At 39.3% G+C, this 22,651-nt stretch overlaps 1 protein-coding gene across 1 annotated transcript in view; it reads right to left on the bottom strand.

The window, feature by feature from the left end:
- The window catches only part of LOC123756153 (techylectin-5B), a 106,332-nt gene that overhangs the window by 36,740 nt on the left and 46,941 nt on the right, over window positions 1–22,651 (bottom strand). Inside the window, exons 3-4 of the mRNA XM_069336567.1 lie at window positions 20,664–20,824; window positions 14,508–14,634 (exon numbers count right to left, since the gene is read on the bottom strand). Of these exons, the coding sequence (XP_069192668.1) occupies window positions 14,508–14,634; window positions 20,664–20,824 (288 nt within the window). The remainder of the gene's footprint in view (window positions 1–14,507; window positions 14,635–20,663; window positions 20,825–22,651) is intronic.

Raw genomic sequence — 22,651 nt, forward strand, 5'->3', positions numbered from 1 at the left:
AGACAAAAAGGTTGCAGGAACTCCTTTCTTGCCTGTCTTCTCTATCTTCTTCCTAACAAGGTCGCCAGCTGGGTTATTATATCTGCACCCCAGCAATGCAGTTCAGTGGGTGTATTATATATTGTTTGTAGCCAGAAGATTGCTACTCCCATAGAACTGCTACTAGACTGTTGGCCCAGGGTATTCTCCCAGGAACGTCTGTGTGGCTTTACCTCTCTATAGCCACTACGTTAATAGTTGCCACCATTCAGGCACTGATACTGATCGGATGGCTAAGGGTACACTTTTATGTAAGTCTGTGCTGTCTTTACCACTCACCAGGCAATAAGAACTTCTATAGAGAACGTTGTGTTCCCTAGGTGGTACTGTGATAACCTTCGTGTATGCTCATAGAGAAATATTATAAATGGAGGCACACTCAAACACAATGATAAAAGTGTGAATTTACTGATGCAAATTACATAACACACACACAATCACAAGTCAAGCTATATCTTGCTCTAGTTAGGCCCAATTTAGATTATGCAGTTCAGTTTTGGTCGCCATATTATAGAATGGATATATATTCACTTGAACGTGTCCAGCGTAGGATGACTAAGTTAATTCCCCAAATTAGAAATCTTTCATATGAAGAAAGATTAACAAAGCTTAAGTTGCATTCACTGGAAAGGCGAAGAGTTAGGGGTGACATGATAGAGGTTTACAAGTGGGTGAATGGACATAACAAAGGGGATATTAATAGGGTATTAAAAGTATCAACACAAGACAGAACACGAAACAATGGATATAAATTGGATAAGTTTAGATTTAGGAAAAACTTGGGTAAATACTGGTTCAGTAACAGGGTTGTTGATTTGTGGAACCAATTGCCGCGTAACATTGTGGAGGTGGGGTCCCTCGATTGTTTCAAGCATGGGTTGGACATGTATATGAGTGGGATTGGGTGGTTATAAATAGGAGCTGCCTCGTATGGGCCAACAGGCCTTCTGCAGTTGCTTTTGTTCTTATGTTCTTATGTACAAGTAATACATGAATATGGAAATAAGGATAATAAGTCTGGAGATCGTCAGCCTCTTCTTCCACGACCTCCAACACTCCTTCAACTGGGCAGAAAGACAGGAGTCCCACACTCTCTCACAGGAGGGCCTCTTCACCACGGCGGCGCCTCTTCTTCACTGTCCTGCCATCAATACACACTGTCCTCTCTGACAGTCCTAGACACAAGCTGCCTTGCAGCCTATTCTACTACTAAAGTATTAATGTCCTGTTGCCACATACATAAGTAACTATTGTGGCCTAACTAGCCTACTCACACAAGGGGTAATGGGAGGGAAAATGATCTACCTTACATTCCTGGCTCACGACGCCTGTCCCTCGATGGTGTGAGGTTCCCATGCTTCCTGAGTCGATCCTCAACGATCCAAGAACGTTCCACAGGTCCTCAGGTGTCGTGGAGCCTTCGCGTCGTCGCCGTTCCAATCCCTGAGATTCAGCTGCCCCAATCCTGGTTCATCGATGGGCGCTGAGCTAAGCACTATTTTTCCCACACTCGCCCCTTCCACAAGGCGTTGCTCCTTGTCCTAGGCACGGTGTCGTCCTTCCAACCCTCAGTGGATGTGACCCGGTCACAGCCAGGCTTGCCCGCCACACCTTTCCAGACCCCCCAACGTCCAGCGTCGCCGCCCAGCGTCGTCGCCGAATATTTTCCAAGTTTGGCACTCTTTCGCTCAATAAACTTGGTTCCTTTTCGCTTCCCAGAAGCGCGGGGTCTTCAATACGTGAGATGGGCTGCAATAGCCAGCACTAATCCACTAAGAAAGGCTTGTAGAGCCTCTAATCCTTGAGAGCAGACCGAGGCGCATCCTGTCGCTTCCAAGGTCGGGTCAACTCTGACGTTGGCGCCGCCCGGGGCACTCAGTGACGTCATGGCGGGCCCTGATTGGTCGCCCGCGACCTAAGTCGGCCAATCCGCGATCGGCTAGTGTCCCTTCCAAAAGGTCATATCTACATTAGGGGATACTCTTTCATTTTATAACAGGGCGCCAATTTCCCCTTACTTACAACTTATAATGTAACTTCCTTCCCCTAACTGGCAGCCGGTCTGGTCGCCACATATATCAATAGACTCCCTGAACCACAGAGAATCAGTAGGGAGAGCTGATATGACTCTTAAAGCAGGAAAACGAAAGAGATAGGAGAGGGCACCGTAACAATATATATATATATATATATATATATATATATATATATATATATATATATATATATATATATATATAATAATAATTTCTGGTTTCGCCTTAGGGACGTGATTATAAAACGTACGATTGGCTTGTTCAAACGAGAAATCCAAAAACCTCTTAGGATATTGTAAACTCTTCCCAATTTCATATATTTTAGCAATCTCTTCATCAAAAAACTCAGGGCTGCATACCCTCAAAGCTCGTAGAAACATTCCTGAAAATACTGCATGTTTAACTTTACTATGATGATTCGAATAAAAATGAACATCCGACCCCACGTTGGTAGGTTTCCTATACATATTAAATTTGAACTTTCTAGTGACTATGAATCATAGTCAGTCTGGTGTTGACAAAGGCTTTAACAAGCCGAAACGTTCATCTCATTTCATATTTCTCTGTGGAGTTTCCATATATATATATATATATATATATATATATATTTGTTTTTTTTTTTGTTAATAGGGAAGGGAGTACCACCTCTGGTTGGAAGACGGGGGACCCATAGCCTCGGAGGAAACTACACATAACGCATTGGAGTGAATCAAGGTCCCCTCCAATACACATATCCAACACACACACACATATATATATATATATATATATATATATATATATATATATATATATATATATATATATATATATATATATATATATATATATATTTATGATCGATGTTCCCTTCGGGAATCTTAATTTTAAGATGAATAGGAAAACCAGGGATATACTGAACATTTTGTTTCAGATTCTTTACTTTAAAATGCATAACGTTTCGAATACTTCTCGTATTCATCATCAGATCTAAAAGAAAAAACAGAAATCACAATCAAATAACTAGTAAACAAAGAACTCATACTGAATATAATTGCCTATCAAAGAAAGGAAAATGCTTAAAAAACAAAACACTTAAGCGCACTTAAAGTGATCAATACAAATAAAACTTATTAACTGTCACATATATAAAAGCTAATTTAAAAATCCATTAGACTACAAGACGAAATTTATAACTACTAAAACAAACTATTCTATTAAACTTACATGAAGTGATCAGAAGTGAAACTTGATACCTAACAAATAGATACTAAAAACTATAACAAATATTCATATAATGACTACAAATCTACAAAAAATGTATATAAAATACAAACAGAATAAACGACAATTATAAAGTACTAACCAAAATCTTATAAAAACTCAAATATTAAATAAAATTAAATACCAAAAAATGTATTATATATCCTAAATAAAAGATTATAATAATGTACAATGTCAAGATTTGAAATAAGTAAGAAAGGGCAAAGACATGATAAACTAAACAAAATTATAATAAAATTAAACTACCAGAATGAACTATAAATCAATTTACAGGGCCTGCTGTGCACTATACAGTATACAATTGAACAGTTGAAAGGTTGCTATTTAACAGCTCCTTATATATAAAGGAGCTGCGGCCTCTGTTAAATAGCAACCTTTCATCTGTTCAAATTGTATACTGTATAGTGCACAGTAGGCCCTGTAATTTGATTTATAGTTCATTCTGGTAGTTTAATTTTATTATAATTTTGTTTAGTTTATCATGCCTTTGCCCTTTCTTACTTATTTCAAATCTTGATATTGTACATTATTATAATCTTTTATTTAGGATATATAATACATTTTTTGGTATTTAATTTTATTTAATATTTGAGTTTTTATAAGATTTTGGTTAGTACTTTATAATTGTCGTTTATTCTGTTTGCATTTTATATACATTTTTTGTAGATTTGTAGTCATTATATGAATATTTGTTATAGTGTTTAGTATCTATGTGTTGGGTATCAAGTTTCACTTCTGATCACTTCACGTAAGTTTAATAGAATGGTTTGTTTTAGTAGCTATAAATTTCGTTTTGTAGTCTAATGGACTTTTAAATTAGCTTTTATATATGTGACAGTTAATAAGTTTTATTTGTATTGATCACTTTAAGTGCGCTTAAGTATTTTGTTTTTTAAGCATTTTCCTTTCTTTGATAGGCAATTATATTCAGTATGAGTTCTTTGTTTACTAGTTATTTGATTGTGATTTCTGTTTTTTCTTTTAGATCTGATGATGAATACGAGAAGTATTCGAAGCGTTATGCATTTTAAAGTAAAGAACCTGAAACAAGATGTTCAGTATATCCCTGGTTTTCCTATTCATCTTAAAATATATATATATATATATATATATATATATATATATATATATATATATATATATATATATATATATATATATATATATATATATATATATATGTCGTACCTAGTAGCCAGAACTCACTTCTCAGCCTACTATGCAAGGCCAGATTTGTCTAATAAGCCAAGTTTTCATGACTTATTATATTTTCTCTATTTGTTTTCTTATGAAATGATAAAGCTACCCATTTCATAACGTATGAGGTCAATTTTTTTTATTGGAATTAAAATTAACGTAGATATATGACCGAACCTAACCAACCCTACCTAACCTAACCTAACCTATCTTAATATGTTAGGTTAGGTAGCCGAAAAAGTTAGGTTAGGTTAGGTAGTCGAAAAACAATTAATTCATGAAAACTTGGCTTATTAGGCAAATCGGGCCTTGCATAGAAGCCCGAGAAGTGCGTTCTGGCTACTAGGTACGACATATATATATATATATATATATATATATATATATATATATATATATATATATATATATATATATATATATATATATATATATATATGTCGTACCTAGTAGCCAGAACGCACTTCTCGGCCTACTATGCAAGGCCCGATTTGCCTAATAAGCTAAGTTTTCATGAATTGTTTTTTGACTACCTAACCTAACCTAACCTAACTTTCTCGGCTACCTAACCAAACCTAACCTATAATGATAGGTTAGGTTAGGTTAGGTAGGGTTGGTTAGGTTCGTTCATATATCTACGTAAATTTTAACTCCAATAAAAAAAAATTGACCTCATACATAATGAAATGGGCAGCTTTATCATTTCATAAGAAAAAAATTCGAGAAAATATATTAAGGAAAACTTGGCTTATTAGGCAAATCGGGCCTTGCATAGTAGGCCAAAAAGTGCATTCTTGCTACTAGGTACGACATATATATATATATATATATATATATATATATATATATATATAATATATATATATAATATTAGTATATTTTGTATAAATATACAAAATAGTATATTTTGGTAGCAGTCTTTCCTGTAGACATATATTATTAAATATGACCGAAAAAGTAAGATTAATAATTCTAACACGAATTTTCTCAATCTTTCGTACATTTCTTTTCACTGTTGGAGGTAAATCAAAAATCAATTCTCCAAAATTCATTTTTATTTCTAGTCTGACGCGACACGAGCGCGTTTCGTAAAACTTATTACATTTTCAAAGACTTTAGTTAACAAATACACAACTGAATAGAACTTACGCATCTCCGATTTTATATCTACATTTTAGTGAGGTGGATGGGGTGAGGTGGCATTAATAGGGTATTAATTTCATCAACACAAGACAGAACAAGAGGTGGCATTAATAGGGTATTAATTTCATCAACACAAGACAGAACACGAAACAATGGGTATTGAATAGAAGTGTTTGTAGAAAGCCTATTGGTCCATATTTCTTGATGCTTCTATATTGGAGCGGAGTCTTGAGGTGGGTAGAATATAGTTGTGCATTAATTGGCTGTTGATTGCTGGTGTTGACTTCTTGATGTGTAGTGCCTCGCAAACGTCAAGCCGCCTGCTATCGCTGTATCTATCGATGATTTCTGTGTTGTTTACTAGGATTTCTCTGGCGATGGTTTGGTTGTGGGAAGAAATTATATGTTCCTTAATGGAGCCCTGTTGCTTATGCATCGTTAAACGCCTAGAAAGAGATGTTGTTGTCTTGCCTATATACTGGGTTTTTTGGAGCTTACAGTCCCCAAGAGGGCATTTGAAGGCATAGACGACGTTAGTCTCTTTTAAAGCGTTCTGTTTTGTGTCTGGAGAGTTTCTTATGAGTAGGCTGGCCGTTTTTCTGGTTTTATAGTAAATCGTCAGTTGTATCCTCTGATTTTTGTCTGTAGGGATAACGTTTCTATTAACAATATCTTTCAGGACCCTTTCCTCCATTTTATGAGCTGTGGAAAAGAAGTTCCTGTAAAATAGTCTAATAGGGGGTATAGGTGTTGTGTTAGTTGTCTCTTCAGAGGTTGCATGGCATTTCACTTTCCTTCTTATGATGTCTTCCACGAAACCATTGGAGAAGCCGTTGTTGACTAGGACCTGCCTTACCCTACACAGTTCTTCGTCGACTTGCTTCCATTCTGAGCTGTGGCTGAGAGCACGGTCGACATATTCGTTAACAACACTCCTCTTGTACCTGTCTGGGCAGTCGCTGTTGGCATTTAGGCACATTCCTATGTTCGTTTCCTTAGTGTAGACTGCAGTGTGGAAACCTCCGCTCTTTTCCATGACTGTTACATCTAGAAAGGGCAGCTTCCCATCCTTTTCCATCTCGTAAGTGAAACGCAGCACGGAACTCTGCTCAAATGCCTCCTTCAGCTCCTGCAGATGTCTGACATCAGGTACCTGTATAAAAATGTCGTCAAAATACCTGCAGTATATGGCCGGTTTCAAGTTCATGTCGACTAAGACTTTTTGCTCGATGGTACCCATATAGAAGTTTGCAAACAGGACACCTAGGGGAGAACCCATGGCGACCCCATCTACTTGCTTATACATGTGCCCATCATGGCTCAAGAAAGGTGCCTCTTTAGTACAAGCTTGGAGTAGTTTCCTCAGAATATTTTCTGGTATGTCAAGAGGAGTACAGGCTGGATCACGATACACTCTGTCGGCTATCATCCCGATTGTCTCGTCCACAGGTACGTTGGTAAACAGCGATTCTACGTCCAACGAGGCTCTTATCCCTGTGGCCCGTGTGCCCCACAGTAAGTCAACAAATTCCTTTGGAGACTTCAGGCTGAAGGCGCAGGGAACATAAGGAGTCAGCAGGCCGTTGAGTCGCTTCGCCAGTCTGTACGTGGGTGTGGGTATCTGGCTAATGATTGGCCGAAGTGGGTTTCCAGGCTTGTGTGTCTTGACATTTCCATACGCATATCCAGGTTTATATTCGCAAATGATCTTTGGCAGGCGGAGTCCGGATTTCTTGGCGTTCACAGTTTCGATCAGTTTGTTGACCTTTGCTTTTAATTCGGCTGTAGTGTCCTTCGTTACCCTTTGGAACTTAGTTTGGTCAGAGAGTATGATGTTCATTTTCGCCAGATATTCGTCTTTTTTAAGAATGACATATATTGGCGACTTGTCACCTCTCCTGACAACTATCTCCTTGTTCTCACGAAGGCTTTTAGCTGCCGCTTTGAGCTCGGGGGACAGTATGGTGCTTCTGTAATTGCCTCGATTCTTTCCTCCTTCTGCAATAAGTTCTGCTTGTAAGAAGCAGAACTTATTGATACCTTACAAGCAGAACTTATTGCAGAAGAAGGAAAGAATCGAGGCAATTACAGAAGCACCATACTGTTCCCCGAGCTCAAAGCGGCAGCTAAAAGCCTTCGTGAGAACAAGGAGATAGTTGTCAGAAGAGGTGACAAGTCGCCAATATATGTCATTCTTAAAAAAGACGAATATCTGGCGAAAATGAACATCATACTCTCTGACAAAACTAAGTTCCAAAGAGTAACGAAGGACACCACAGCCGAATTAAAAGCAAAGGTCAACAAACTGATCGAAACTGTGAACGCCAAGAAATCCCGACTCCACCTGCCAAAGATCATTTGGGAATATAAACCTGGATATGCGTATGGAAATGTCAAGACACACAAGCCTGGAAACCCACTTCGGCCAATCATTAGCCAGATACCCACACCCACGTACAGACTGGCGAAGCGACTCAACGGCCTGCTGACTCCTTATGTTCCCTGCGCCTTCAGCCTGAAGTCTCCAAAGGAATTTGTTGACTTACTGCGGGGCACACGGGCCACAGGGATAAGAGCCTCGTTGGACGTAGAATCGCTGTTTACCAACGTACCTGTGGACGAGACAATCGGGATGATAGCCGACAGAGTATATCGTGATCCATCCTGTACTCCTCTTGACATACCAGAAAATATTCTGAGGAAACTACTCCAAGCTTGTACTAAAGAGGCACCCTTCTTGAGCCCGGATGGGCACATGTATAAGCAAGTAGATGGGGTCGCCATGGGTTCTCCCCTAGGTGTCCTGTTTGCAAACTTCTACATGGGTACCATCGAGCAAAAAGTCTTAGTCGACATGAACTTGAAACCGGCCATATACTGCAGGTATGTTGACGACATTTTTACACAGGTACCTGATGTCAGACATCTGCAGGAGCTGAAGGAGGCATTTGAGCAGAGTTCCGTGCTGCGTTTCACTTACGAGATGGAAAAGGATGGGAAGCTGCCCTTTCTAGATGTAACAGTCATGGAAAAGAGCGGACGTTTCCACACTGCAGTCTACACTAAGGAAACGAACATAGGAATGTGCCTAAATGCCAACAGCGACTGCCCAGACAGGTACAAGAGGAGTGTTGTTAACGCATATGTCGACCGTGCTCTCAGCCACAGCTCAGAATGGAAGCAAGTCGACGAAGAACTCTGTAGGGTAAGGCAGGTCCTAGTCAACAACGGCTTCTCCAATGGTTTCGTGGAAGACATCATAAGAAGGAAAGTGAAACGCCATGCAACCTCTGAAGAGACAACTAACACAACACCTATACCCCCTATTAGACTATTTTACAGGAACTTCTTTTCCACATCTCATAAAACGGAGGAAAGGGTCCTGAAAGATATTGTTAATAGAAACGTTATCCCTACAGACAAAAATCAGAGGATACAACTGACGATTTACTATAAAACCAGAAAAACGGCCAGTCTACTCATGAGAAATTCTCCAGACACAAAACAGAACGCTTTAAAAGAGACTAACGTCGTCTATGCCTTCAAATGCCCTCTTGGGGACTGTAAGCTCCAAAAAAAACAGTATATAGGCAAGACAACAACATCTCTTTCAAGGCGTTTAACGATGCATAAGCAACAGGGCTCCATTAAGGAACATATAATCTCTTCCCACAACCAAACCATCGCCAGAGAAATCCTAGTAAACAACACAGAAATCATCGATAGATACAGCGATAGCAGGCGGCTTGACGTTTGCGAGGCACTACACATCAAGAAGTCAACACCAGCAATCAACAGCCAATTAATGCACAACTATATTCTACCCACCTCAAGACCCCGCTCCAATATAGAAGCATCAAGAAATATGGACCAATAGGCTTTCTACAAACACTTCTATTCAATACCCATTGTTTCGTGTTCTGTCTTGTGTTGATGAAATTAATACCCTATTAAATGCCACCTCACCCCATCCACCTCACTAAAATGTAGATATAAAATCGGAGATGCGTAAGTTCTATTCAGTTGTGTATTTGTAAACTAAAGTCTTTGAAAATGTAATAAGTTTTACGAAACGCGCTCGTGTCGCGTCAGACTAGAAATAAAAATGAATTTTGGAGAATTGATTTTTGATTTACCTCCAACAGTGAAAAGAAATGTACGAAAGATTGAGAAAATTCGTGTTAGAATTATTAATCTTACTTTTTCGGTCATATTTAATAATATATATATATATATATATATATAATATACATATATATATATATTAGTATATTTTGGTAGCAGTCTTTCCTGTAGACATATATTATTAAATATGACCAAAAAAGTAAGATTAATCATTCTAACACGAATTTTCTCGATCTTTCTTACATTTCTTTTCACTGTTGATGGTAATTCAAAGATCAGTTCTCCAAAATTCAATTTTATTTCTAGTCTGACGCGACACTTGAGCGCGTTTCGTAAAACTTATTACATTTTCAAAGACTTTAGTTTACACAAACACACACAACTTTAACTGAATAGAGCTTAAGCATCTTTCGAGTTTTTATACCTACAATTGGGGGAAGTGATGAAGTGACATGTTACAATAGTTTTGGATGAGGTGAAAATAAACTTTTAACACAAGACAGAACACGAAACAATGAAACAGGTATTAAAAGTAGGTTACTGCAGAAGGCCTATTTTTATTGGCCCATATTTCTTGATGCTTCTATATTGGAGCGGAGTCTTGAAGTGGGTAGAATATAGTTGTGCATTAATTGGCTGTTGATTGCTGGTGTTGACTTCTTGATGTGTAGTGCCTCGCAGACGTCAAGCCGCCTGCTATCGCTGAGTCTATCGATGATTTCTGTGTTGTTTGCTAAGATTTCTCTGGTGATGGTTGTGGAAAAGGCTACATGTTCCTTAATGGAGCCCTGTTGCTTATGCATCGTTAAACGCCTGGAAAGAGATGTTGTTGTCTTGCCTATATACTGAGTTTTTTTTTTGAGGCTTACAATCCCCAAGAGGGCATTTGAAGGCATAGACGACGTTGGTCTTTTTTAAAACGTTCTGCTTTGTTTCTGGAAAGTTTCTCATGAGTAGGCTGGCCGTTTTTTTGGTTTTATAGTAAATTGTCAGTTGTATCTTCTGATTTTTGTCTGTAGGGATAACGTTTCTACTGACAGTATCTTTCAGGGCCCTTTCCTCCGTTTTATGGGCTGCGGAAAAGAAGTTCCTGTAAAATAGTCTAATAGGGGGTATAGGTGTTGTGTTAGTTGTCTCTTCAGAGGTTGCATGGCGTTTCAATTTCCTTCTTATGATGTCTTCCACGAAACCATTGGAGAAGCCGTTGTTGACTAGGACCTGCCTTACCCTACAGAGTTCTTCGTCGACTTGCTTCCATTCTGAGCTGTGGCTGAGGGCACGGTCGACATAAACGTTAACTACACTCCTCTTGTACCTGTCCAGGCAGTCACTGTTGGCATTCAGGCACATTCCTATGTTTGTTTCCTTAGTGTAGACTGCAGTGTGGAAAACTCCGCTTCTTTCCATGACTGTTACATCTAGAAAGAGCAGCTTCCCATCCTTCTCCATCTCGTAAGTGAAACGCAACACAGAATTCTGCTCAAATGCCTCCTTCAGCTCCTGCAGATGTCTGACATCAGGTACCTGTGTAAAAATGTCGTCAACATACCTGCAGTATATGGCCGGTTTCAAGTTCATGCCGACTAAGACTTTTTGCTCGATGGTACCCATGTAGAAGTTTGCAAATAGGACACCTAGGGGAGAACCTATGGCGACCCCATCTACTTGCTTATACATGTGTCCATCCGGGCTCAAGAAGGGTGCCTCTTTAGTACAAGCTTGGAGTAGTTTCCTTGAACTGTTTTCTGGTATGTCAAGAGGAGTACAGGCCGGATCACGGTACACTCTGTCGGCTATCATCCCGATTGTTTCATCCACAGGTACGTTGGTAAACAGAGACTCAACGTCCAACGAGGCTCTTATCCCTGTGGCCCGTGTTCCCCGCAGCAAGTCAACAAATTCCTTTGGAGACTTCAGGCTGAAGGCGCAAGGGACATAAGGAGTCAGCAAGCCGTTGAGTCGTTTTGCTGTCTGTACGTGGGTGTGGGTATCTGGCTGATGATTGGCCGAAGTGGGTTTCCAGGCTTGTGTGTCTTGACATTTCCATACGCATATCCAGGTTTATATTCCCCAATAATCTTTGGCAGGTGGAGTCCAGATTTCTTGGCGTTCACAGTTTCGATAAATTTGTTGACCTTTGCTTTCAGATCGGCTGTAGTGTCCTTCGTTACTCTTTGGAATTTAGTTTGGTCAGAGAGTATGAGGTTCATTTTCGCCAGATATTCGTCTTTTTCAGTAGGGTAAAAACTAACCTAAAACTAAAACTTACCTAGTCGGGTAAAATTAACCTGTCTCACGACGGTCTAAACCCAGCTCACGTTCCCTTCAGGTGGGTGAAGGAGGCATTTGAGCAGAATTCTGTGTTGCGTTTCACTTACGAGATGGAGAAGGATGGGAAGCTGCCCTTTCTAGATGTAACAGTCATGGAAAGGAGCGGAGTTTTCCACACTGCAGTCTACACTAAGGAAACAAACATAGGAATGTGCCTGAATGCTAACAGTGACTGCCCGGACAGGTACAAGAGGAGTGTTGTTAACGCTTATGTCGACCGTGCCCTCAGCCACAGCTCAGAATGGAAGCAAGTCGACGAAGAACTCAAACAGACAGACACAAAGTCTTGAAGCCAGTGCTCCATAAACCCCAGTCCAGGTTCCCTATGCCTGGCATACAGTTGCATAGGGAAGGCAAAGTGATTAGAACAATCGCAGTTATAATTAAAAGCCGACTAGAAAAATATTGGGAGTTTTATTAGGAGTTTAAGAAAATTCAGTTTGTTACACAATTCTGTGGTTGATTTTTGGAATCAGCTGCCTCGTATGGGCCAATAGGCCTTCTGCAGTTGCCTTTGTTCTTATGTTCTTATGTTCTTATGTTCAACAGGTAGACAAATGATGTAAAATATCTGCTCTCCCTGTATGTTGTTACTTACACATAACTTAACCAGCCAGTGGGACAACACTAAGATGAGAGAATCGTTATGAGGACTGGGTTTGTTTTTGAAGAATTATGTATTTTTTTCCTTGTATTGTGACATTCACCATTCTCTAAGAGCTACTTTCAAGACAGTCTTACTCTATCAGCTTTTAGCAGCAATACACAACCTTCATTTTTTGTAACAAACTCACACGACGACTTACCGTGTGGATTACCTCCTTTCTTCAAATTCGTTCTTTTACCTCTACCATGTAAGAGTTTAAACCCGGAAAAGCCCCCATCCTCACTAAAGATTACAACGAACTCGCAAAGACATCATACCCATCCCGAGCATCCATATCATTCATCCAATGGATTGTTTTGATAAATTCTATAAGAGAAAATGTTTGAAAATTTTTTTCGTAGTAGGTTACACAAGAAAATTCCACTAACATGATATATCAATGATAAAATCAGTTCGAGCAATGCCTGGATTCACAGCAGCAACATCTGTATTCCCAGCCACACACCTTAGACTACTGTACCATGACACACCATAAGCAATGTAATCCCTGGTTGCATCATTTATAGCATATCATTGTGCAGTTGTGTAAGATGTGTGACTGGAAGAGACCATGTTTGCGGGCTCAAATCTTCAGAAAGCTAAAGTTGATTGTTTAGAGGGTAAAAATTTAAAAAAAAGCAAAGTAAGATATAAAATATTATTCCTTAACTTTTTTTTTATCACTGTTTAGCCCCCATTTTGATATACAGTTTAAATATGGTCTCTGTACTATAGAACTGATATATGAGAATTATATATCTCCAGGTAGATTCACTAGATTCTCAAAATAATCCCAAGAATAGGAAACGTTTTCTATGTTGAGAGATTCAAAAAGTTCACTTACATATTCTATAAGGATGAAGAGTAAGGGGATAACATGATTAAGGTATAGAAATGGATGAAAATGTATAACAAGGAGGCTATATATAAGATTTTAAATATATCAACACAAGTTGAATTCGAAAGAATTTCCATCGATTGGATTAGTATAAATTTAGGAAAGAGAAGGGTTTTGAAACCTGGTTTCGCACTAATGGAACAAACGTCTGGACAATGTAATTGACGTGGAAGGAAGGAATTTTTCAAATGTAGGTTAGACACATTAATCCCAAGCACATTCATATATATGCATGCGTTTAGGATTATATAAATAGCAGCTGATTCATATTGGCTAGGAGGCCTTCGGCAGTTTCTTAGTTAAATTTGCATTGAAATGGGATTTGATGGTTGAGAATAGGGCTACTCTCACATTCCTCCTTTGACAGTTGCTGACAGAGAGAATATGAATACTCTCGCTTGCTCGGCGAGAGTTCCTGACGGATAGAGAGTGGGTCCTCGCTCACCTCTCTGGCATACTCAGCTGGTGGAGAGTCGGGTGACTTGTGACACAGCAATGCCACCAGTTTTCCAACAAAATTACTAATGTATTCACATGTTGATGCTACAGCACTGATAAATGTTTACTATTACTTGCTTAATTTTACCAAAAAATATAGCTTATTAAATTATTTTTCTCCATGAGCCAATGATGTAAGCTGAAGCAAGAATTTTAACAATTATTAATGGTAGGTGAATAGCTGGCATGATGAATTGATAACATTGCTGTGATACACCCACTCTCTTAAGTTTTAATCTGATATACTTGATTACTAATTCTACCAATGTAATGAATAGAAACAGCTGTAGAAACAGCCGTGAAAGATGAACAGGTAACTATATACACTTACTGCTGGGATTCATTGGCTACACTGAATCTTCCCCATTCGCCAAACTTGCGTTTTCCACTGAAGTTTTCAACGTCCACTCTGACAGCAGTGGGAATCGTCATCGTCATATGGTGAAGCACCTCATTTCCTGTACATGTAAAAAGTCGTCGTGTGAGTTTGTTACAAAAAATGAAGGTTGTGTATTGCTGCTAAAAGCTGATAGAGTGAGACTGTCTTGAAAGTAGCTCTTAGAGAATGGTGAATGTCACAATACAAGGAAAAAAATACATAATTCTTCAAAAACAAAACCAGTCCTCATAACGATTCTCTCATCTTAGTGTTGTCCCACTGGCTGGTTAAGTTATGTGTAAGTAACAACATACAGGGAGAGCAGATATTTTACATCATTTGTCTACCTGTTGCTGGTTCCAAAAATCAACCACAGAATTGTGTAACAAACTGAATTTTCTTAAACTTCTAAATTTTTCAAACATTTTTTCTTATAGAATTTAAAAACATTATTTATTAATATACAAATATAGAAAAATTTACTAAACCAAACAAACCTAACCTAACCTACCCAAACTTAATCTGATAAAACTGAATATGTAATTTTTGTAAAACAAAAATATGTTTATGTTTTGTTTCTGAATATGTAATGTTTTGTAAAACATTTTCTCATTTTTAAAACTTTATAAAATGACACTTCTTTGTTTTCATCATTTTTGTTATTATGTATTGCGTTTTTTGAGAATTTGTAAAATCTAATATAAAATATGAGGGAAAAACATTTTTTATTTTTTTAATGTTATGAAATAATGGTTTGGAGCAAAGTTTTAAAAGTGTTAAAACTAATTACTTAATTATTGGAATACAAATTAGGTAGTAACCTTTTTGAATTAAGACGAGAAACAGGGAGAGAGACTGACAGAAAATGAGTGAGACAGAGAGAGAGAGAGAGACAGAGAGAGAGAAATGATAGAGAGGTATTGAAATAAGGAGAAAGAGACAAAGAGACAAAGAGAGAGAGGCAGAGAGAAGGGGTGAGATAGGAGGAAAACGTCAGAGAGAGAGAGATAAGAAGAGAGACAGAGAAAGAGAGGAGAGAGATGCAAAGATATGGGCAAAGACAAAGATGCAAAGATATGGCAAAAGACAGAGAGATGGACAAAGACAAAGGGACGGAAAGATACAGAGACAGTGTGAGAGAAGGACAGAGACAGTGAGAGAGAAGAAGGACACAGAGAGTGAGATTGATGGATAGAGACAAAGACAATTAGACAAGGAGAAAGAAAGATATTGAGATAGAGAGAGAAGGAGAAAGAAAGATATAGAGATGGAAAGAGATGATGGCAAGGCATTTTAGTACATGGTGTAAAAAACAGGGAATTGCATGTGTAGTCAGGGACAGAAGAGACAGGGAAAGGGTGGGCGGTTTCTGGGGCCAGATTCACGAAACAGTTACGCAAGTACTTACGAACGTGAACATCTTTCCTCAATCTTTGAAGGCCTTGGTTACATTTATTAAACAGTTTACAAGCATGAAACTTTCTAGTCAACTATTGTTATTGTTAAAAACAGCTTCCTGGTGTTTCGGAGCTCATTAACTGTATAATCACTGTAAAGAAAGCCGCCAAAGATTGACAAAAGATGTACACGTTCATAAGTGCTTGCCTAACTGCTTCGTGAATCTAATCCCTTGAAGGGTGAAGAGAAATAGGCATGTGTGGGCAGAGAGTGAGAAGACAGGGAAAGTTGTATGTGGGGAGGGGGGGAGGACATGAGGAAAGGGCGTATGCATGTGGGGAGGGAAGGCTTAAATAGGGGAAGAGTGAAATCAATTGTGTGGGCTGAGCAGCCCGTACTCCTAAGGTTTCCAAACGTCAAGAAACTGTCATACTAAAGTGCCCGATCCTATCATACAGAAGAACCCAAAACAGAAAACGTGACAGTATGTCAATATCGCAAACTTCTACCATTCTCTGGTACAACGATTTTTGGCATTATGTTAAGTGTGCGTCAAAATGTGATGCTCTAATAGGAAGACAGGTTGCAGAGCGAGCCCAGCAAAAACTAAACGTTTTTGTAACCTTCATTAACGTTTCCATAGGATTGTGGGAAAGAAAAGTTGCAAGTATGGTTCAACAGGCACATGAGCAACATTTACCCAAGAATGGTAAAAGTATTTTAATATGTAATTTGACAAATGCTGTCTTTTCAAACACTAGTTTCTCCTCTATATATTACTAAAATATTTGTGTCATGTTTAAAAATTAAATTCATGAACATTACACATATAAATTGTGAATGTTGTTTCATTGCTGTATGAAACATTATTGAAACATATAGTTACTCGGAAATATTGGACTATAATTTGGTTTTGATATAACTAATATTAGTTTATATAACATTACTTGTTCAGTAATATATTAAAACTGTTTTTTCATGTTCACATGTAAATATTGTATGTCGATCTGTAACATATATTATTATTAATTATAAATGTTGTGTCTGAGCTGTATTATAGGTGTGCAAAATATTTATCTATTTTAATTGTTTATTTATTTGTTTTAATATGATTTTACTAAAAATGGTTTTTATAACACTATTTGCTAACTTATATACATTATATAATACCGTGTTCATGTTTAAAAATGTTATATAAATTATAAATATGTACTTTATGTAAAAAACATTAACATAAATTGGAAATATTGTTTCATAGGTAACTGAAGAACACACACAACATTTAATCTAATAAAAAATATTAAGGTGCATCAATACCTCTTTATTATACATCTACATTATAACAGATTTTATAATAATCACAAATGGGTGACAACAACTCAATGAGCACAACTACATGACTGCAACTAGGAGGGTACAAGTAGGTGAGTACAACTAGGTTAGTACGACTACATGAGTGTAACTAGGAGACTACAACTAGGTGAATACAACTACTCGAGTACAACTAGAGGGAGTACATGTAGGTTAGTACAACTTGAGCACTGCTAGGAGAATACAAATAGGTGAGTACAATTACACGGGTAGAGCTAGGGGGAGTAATTGGAAGTAGGTGAGTACAACTAGAGAAGTACAAGTAGGTAAATACAATGAGCTTAGTACAACTAGATGAATACTTCAAAGTGAATACAAGTTGGTGATTTCTATCAGTGTGAGTACAACTAGTTGAGTATAACTAGATGAGTATATCTATATGAGAATCAGTAAGTGAGTACAGCTATGTTAAGTACAGGTAGCTGGTTAATACAACTAGGTAACTACATCTAGGTGAGTACAGGTACATGAGTTCAGCTAGGTGAGTACAACTAGATGAGTACAGCTACATGAGTAGCTGTACAGTACAACTAGATCAGTGCAACTAGGTGAGTACAGGTACATGAGAAGCTGTACAGTACAACTAGATCAGTGCAACTAGATGAGTACAGCTACATGAGTAGCTGTACAGTACAACTAGATCAGTGCAACTAGGTGAGTACAGGTACAGCAAGGTGACTACAAGTAGGAGAGTTCAACTAGGTTATTACAGCCAGGTTAGTATAGCTAGGTTAAGATAGCTAGGAGAATACAGCTAAATGAGTACAACTAGATGAGTACACCTAGGTGAGTACATCTAGGTGATTACAGCTAGGTGAGTACAATTATGTTTGTACAGTTTGGTGATTACAGTTAGGTGAGCACAGGTAGGTGAATACAGCTAGGTAAGTACAGCAAGATGAGTAAATCTAAGTTAGTACAACTAGGATAGTACAACTAGGCGAGTATAGATTCATGAGTACAGCTAGGTGAGTACAGCTACGTGAGTACAGCTTGGTGAGTACAGCTAGGTGACTACGACTAAGTGTGTACAATTAGATGAGTGCAACAAGATGAGCACAACTAGGTGGGTACAGCAAGGTGAGTACAGCTAGGTGAGCTGTACTAGGTGAATAGAACTAGATGAGTACAGCTTGGTGAGTAAAACTAGATGAGTACATCTATGTGGGCACAGCTAGACAAGTACAGCTAGGTGTGTGTACTCACCTATTTGTGCCTGCAAGATCGAGCATTGACTCATGGATCCCGCCTGTCTTGCCATCGGTTGTTTTCAGCAATGACTCTGGTCCTATTTCCCTATCATACCTAGTTTTAAAATTATGAATAGAGTTTGCTTCTTCTTAAGTGCATTCCATTTTTTCCACTACTCTCATGTTAAAAGAAAACTTCCTAACATTTCTGTGACTCATCTGAGTTTCCAGCTTCAACCATGTCTAGTCGTTCTGTTAGTATTCCGTGTGAACATTTCTACTATTTCCACTCTGTCAATTTCCTTGAGTATTTTATTCGTTCTTATGCTATCTCTCCTCTCCCTTCTCTTTTCCATTGTCGTAAGGTTCAGTTCTTTCAGGCGCTCTTCATATCCCCCATCCCTCGTAACTCTGGGACGAGCCTCGTCGCAAACTTCTGAACGTTTTCCAGTTTCCTTATGTGTTTCTTCAGGTGGGGTCTCCATGATGGCGCGGCATACTCTAAAACTGGTCTCATACCAACACTGTCATCAGCCACAACTATCTAGCAACAGTCACCAACATGACTATCTTCCAACACTGCCACCAACCACAACCGTTTACCAACACTGTCATCAACCACAACCATCTTCCAACACTGCCACCAACCACAACCGTCTACCAACACTGTCATCAACCACAACCATCTTCCAACACTGCCACCAACCACAACCATCTACCAACACTGTCATCAACCACAACCATCTTCCAACACTGCCACCAACCACAACCATCTACCAACACTGTCATCAGCCACAACTATCTAGCAACAGTCACCAACATGACTATCTTCCAACACTGCCACCAACCACAACCATCTACCAACACTGTTATCAACCACAACCATCTACCAGCACTACCACCAACCACAACCATCTACCAGCACTACCACCAACCACAACCATCTTCCAACACTGCCACTAACCATGACCATCTTCCAACACTGCCACTAACCATGACCATCTTCCAGCACTGACACCAACCACTACGATCTACCACCACTTCCATCAACCACAGCCATCTACTACCAATGCCACCAGCAACAACCACCACAACCACGAATTTTGCATTAAGTGAAAATAATGAAACGACTTAAAGATTTTTAACAACTTTTATTACACTCGTGTTATATATCTACTAATATTGGTCATATATTCATTTTCTATATATACCCTCTATAAAAGAAACTACTTTTATGCAACTTTTAAGGTTGCCACAAGGTCTCAATTTTGTGTTTACCCTACATTGTGCAGTAGGTGGTGGCAACCTATTTACGACTATCTTCTTGAGGTTATCTTGAGATGATTTCGGGGCTTTAGTGTCCCCGCGGCCCGGTCCTCGACCAGGCCTCCACCCCTAGGAAGCAGCCCGTGACAGCTGACTAACTGCCAGGTACCTATTTACTGCTAGGTAACAGGGGCATCAGAGTGAAAGAAACTCTGCCCCTTTTTTCTCACCGGCGCCCGGGATCGAACCCGGGACCACAGGATCATGCGTCTAGTGTTCTGTCTGCTCAGCCGCCAGCTCCCTTCCTCCCTTTCCTTCCTTCCCTTCCTCCCGACTCCACACAAAAACGTATCAAAAACTTAAGACGAATGTTGTCACAGCTTTCAAAAACTTTCCAAGTCCGCTGTGACAGACTAAAACTGCTTGCTGGGAGGTGGAGGAGTGATTTATTTCTTTAATGAAAGAGACTGAGGAAAGGTGCTTGATGAAAGTGAGAGAGAAGAGACAATAGAGTGTGTTGTAGATTCTCTCAATAGCTGAGAGAAAGGAAATTTATGTGAGAATGCGTAGAGAGGGTTGTTAGGAAGACATGGGGAGGGGAATGAAGTCGTTGGTGAGGATGATTACAGTGATTCAGACATTGTGTATTGAAGATTGTTACAACAACGGGGTGAGTCAGGTGAGGGTGTAGGTGTAGGTGAAGATGAGGAGGTGCATGGGAAAGATCCGAACCCCCTGATCAATCAGCGCACAGACAAATAAAACATCTAGTAATTATATTAATTCTGAAAGTAATGATGTGATTAGATGGTCATTGTAAGGTAATGACTGAGCACTGAAACCTTTGCGTATGTGACAGTTCTTTGCTTCACAGTGAACTTACCTATCCAGTACTCACGATTCGGATTACCAAAGCCAGACTTGTAGTCGTCCCAGAGGCGAGCAAAGTTTTCAGGCACAAGCTGAGGTCCGCGAGAGAGTGCAACCGTCCAGCCACCCCCACTGGTGACCATGTCACACCATACTGACACTGACTGGCAGCAACTGTTGAATAATAATACTGAGAACATGCTAAGATTACACCAACACTAAACATTATTTAAAAATATCAAGTATTCTTTAGTCATACATAAATATAAATCTTTAAACTAAATATTGGCAACTTGTACACATTGTTCAGTGTTCAGAACTTTTTTGGTTAGTTTCAAAAACCTCTTCAAAGCCCATTTTTTTTTCCACCTCTAACCAAACCCACTGGAAAGCCTCTATCCTAATTCACTTTGCTTGAGTCTAGTGTATTTTGGTACATGTACATAATCTTATGTAAATACGTACACGTATGCATCTCCCGGTTAATAGTTTAGCAAAAAAAAGTTGTATTGCCTCTCATCACCCACCTTGCCTATCGAGGTGTCTACTGAAGGGGCAGTAAGGAGGAGTAGAGGGAAGAGCCGGAGGATCGTTCAAGCCTTTGAATCGTTAGCATATTCTTCGTCAATGCAGAATTGTGTTGGGATTAAGGTAACAAAATTGTAATTGATGATTCATGTTATTGTTTTATGTTATGTTAAAGTAAAAGATGAAGGGTTTTATACTGCATTTTTATACCTCTGATATCTACATTGAACAGTAGGAACAGTAGAACAACAGTGTGGTTGCACACAATGTGTCATTGTGTGCAACCAGTTCCCAGGCTAGACTTCTTAATGCAGTGCCTTCCCGCAAGACGCATTCATCCATTTTAACATATTGTATACTGAAAATTCGTTAGTTCTCGTGTAAATTAAAAAATGTCTTCATTAAGGTTCTATTTGTAGTTAGACATATGTTAGGTTTGGTACACACACACACACACACACACACACACACACAATCTTTGGCTAGATTGTTACTGCAATGACTAGAAGGGGTTCAAGGTCAATCACCAGCAGGGATGAGGAGGAGGACAGATTTATAGACAAATTAATAGGGAAATTTGTAGAGAGAAGGAGTGATTGGTTGGAGGATCTAATCCAGGGGATTAAAAGTGAGGTATTTCAGCAAATACAGGATGCGGTAGAGAGGCAGAAACAAGAATTTATGCTCTATGTTCAGGAAGAGATTAGGAAGGGAAGAGAGGACTGGGAGAGGGAATGTGCCCGTATCACAAACGAATTAGGAAGGATTAGCAGCATGGCTAAGGATAGAGGAGTAATGGGGGATGGGTTAGTGACTGCGGTTGGGATGGGGAATCCCCAGGGGACAGGCTACCAGCATGACAATGAATTACTGAGGAGACGGTCTATTATAATACATGGATTATTCGAATCTAGGGCACCAACAAGACAAGAGAGAATAGAAACAGAAAAATACGAATTGCACGAGATATTGAGGTGTATTGGAGCAGAGATGGCAGAACGCGAGGTGGATATCAATCGACGGGTTGGACCTTACAATTGTACCAAGAATAGACCTGTTCTGGTGCAATTCTCCAATGAGGAGGCAGTGGAGTACATAATGAGGAGCAAGCATTTACTCAGAGGAAGTGAAACCCATTACAATGTGTTTATAGAGAGGTTTATGACGAAAGATGAGCAAACAGCCCACAAAAATAGATGGCAACAACGACACCGAAATAGTCTCACCTCCCAGGTCACATCCCAGGTCACCTCCCAGGGCACCTCCCAGGTCACCTCCCAGGTCGCATCCTCCCCAACTCAGCCCTCCTATACATCCCCCCTGCCTCAGCCTCCCACAACCCCCCTGTCCCTTCCACATTTGCACCTCCACAACGATTCCCCTGCCCCTGCTACATCACACTTGTCAGCGACCCCAGTGGGTCAAGCCATGCCCTCCCCAAACCCACCTTCCCATCCCCCCTCCCCAAATACC

This window comes from Procambarus clarkii, chromosome 36 (genome assembly GCF_040958095.1).
Source record: "Procambarus clarkii isolate CNS0578487 chromosome 36, FALCON_Pclarkii_2.0, whole genome shotgun sequence".
NCBI classification, from domain to species: Eukaryota; Metazoa; Arthropoda; class Malacostraca; order Decapoda; family Cambaridae; genus Procambarus; species Procambarus clarkii.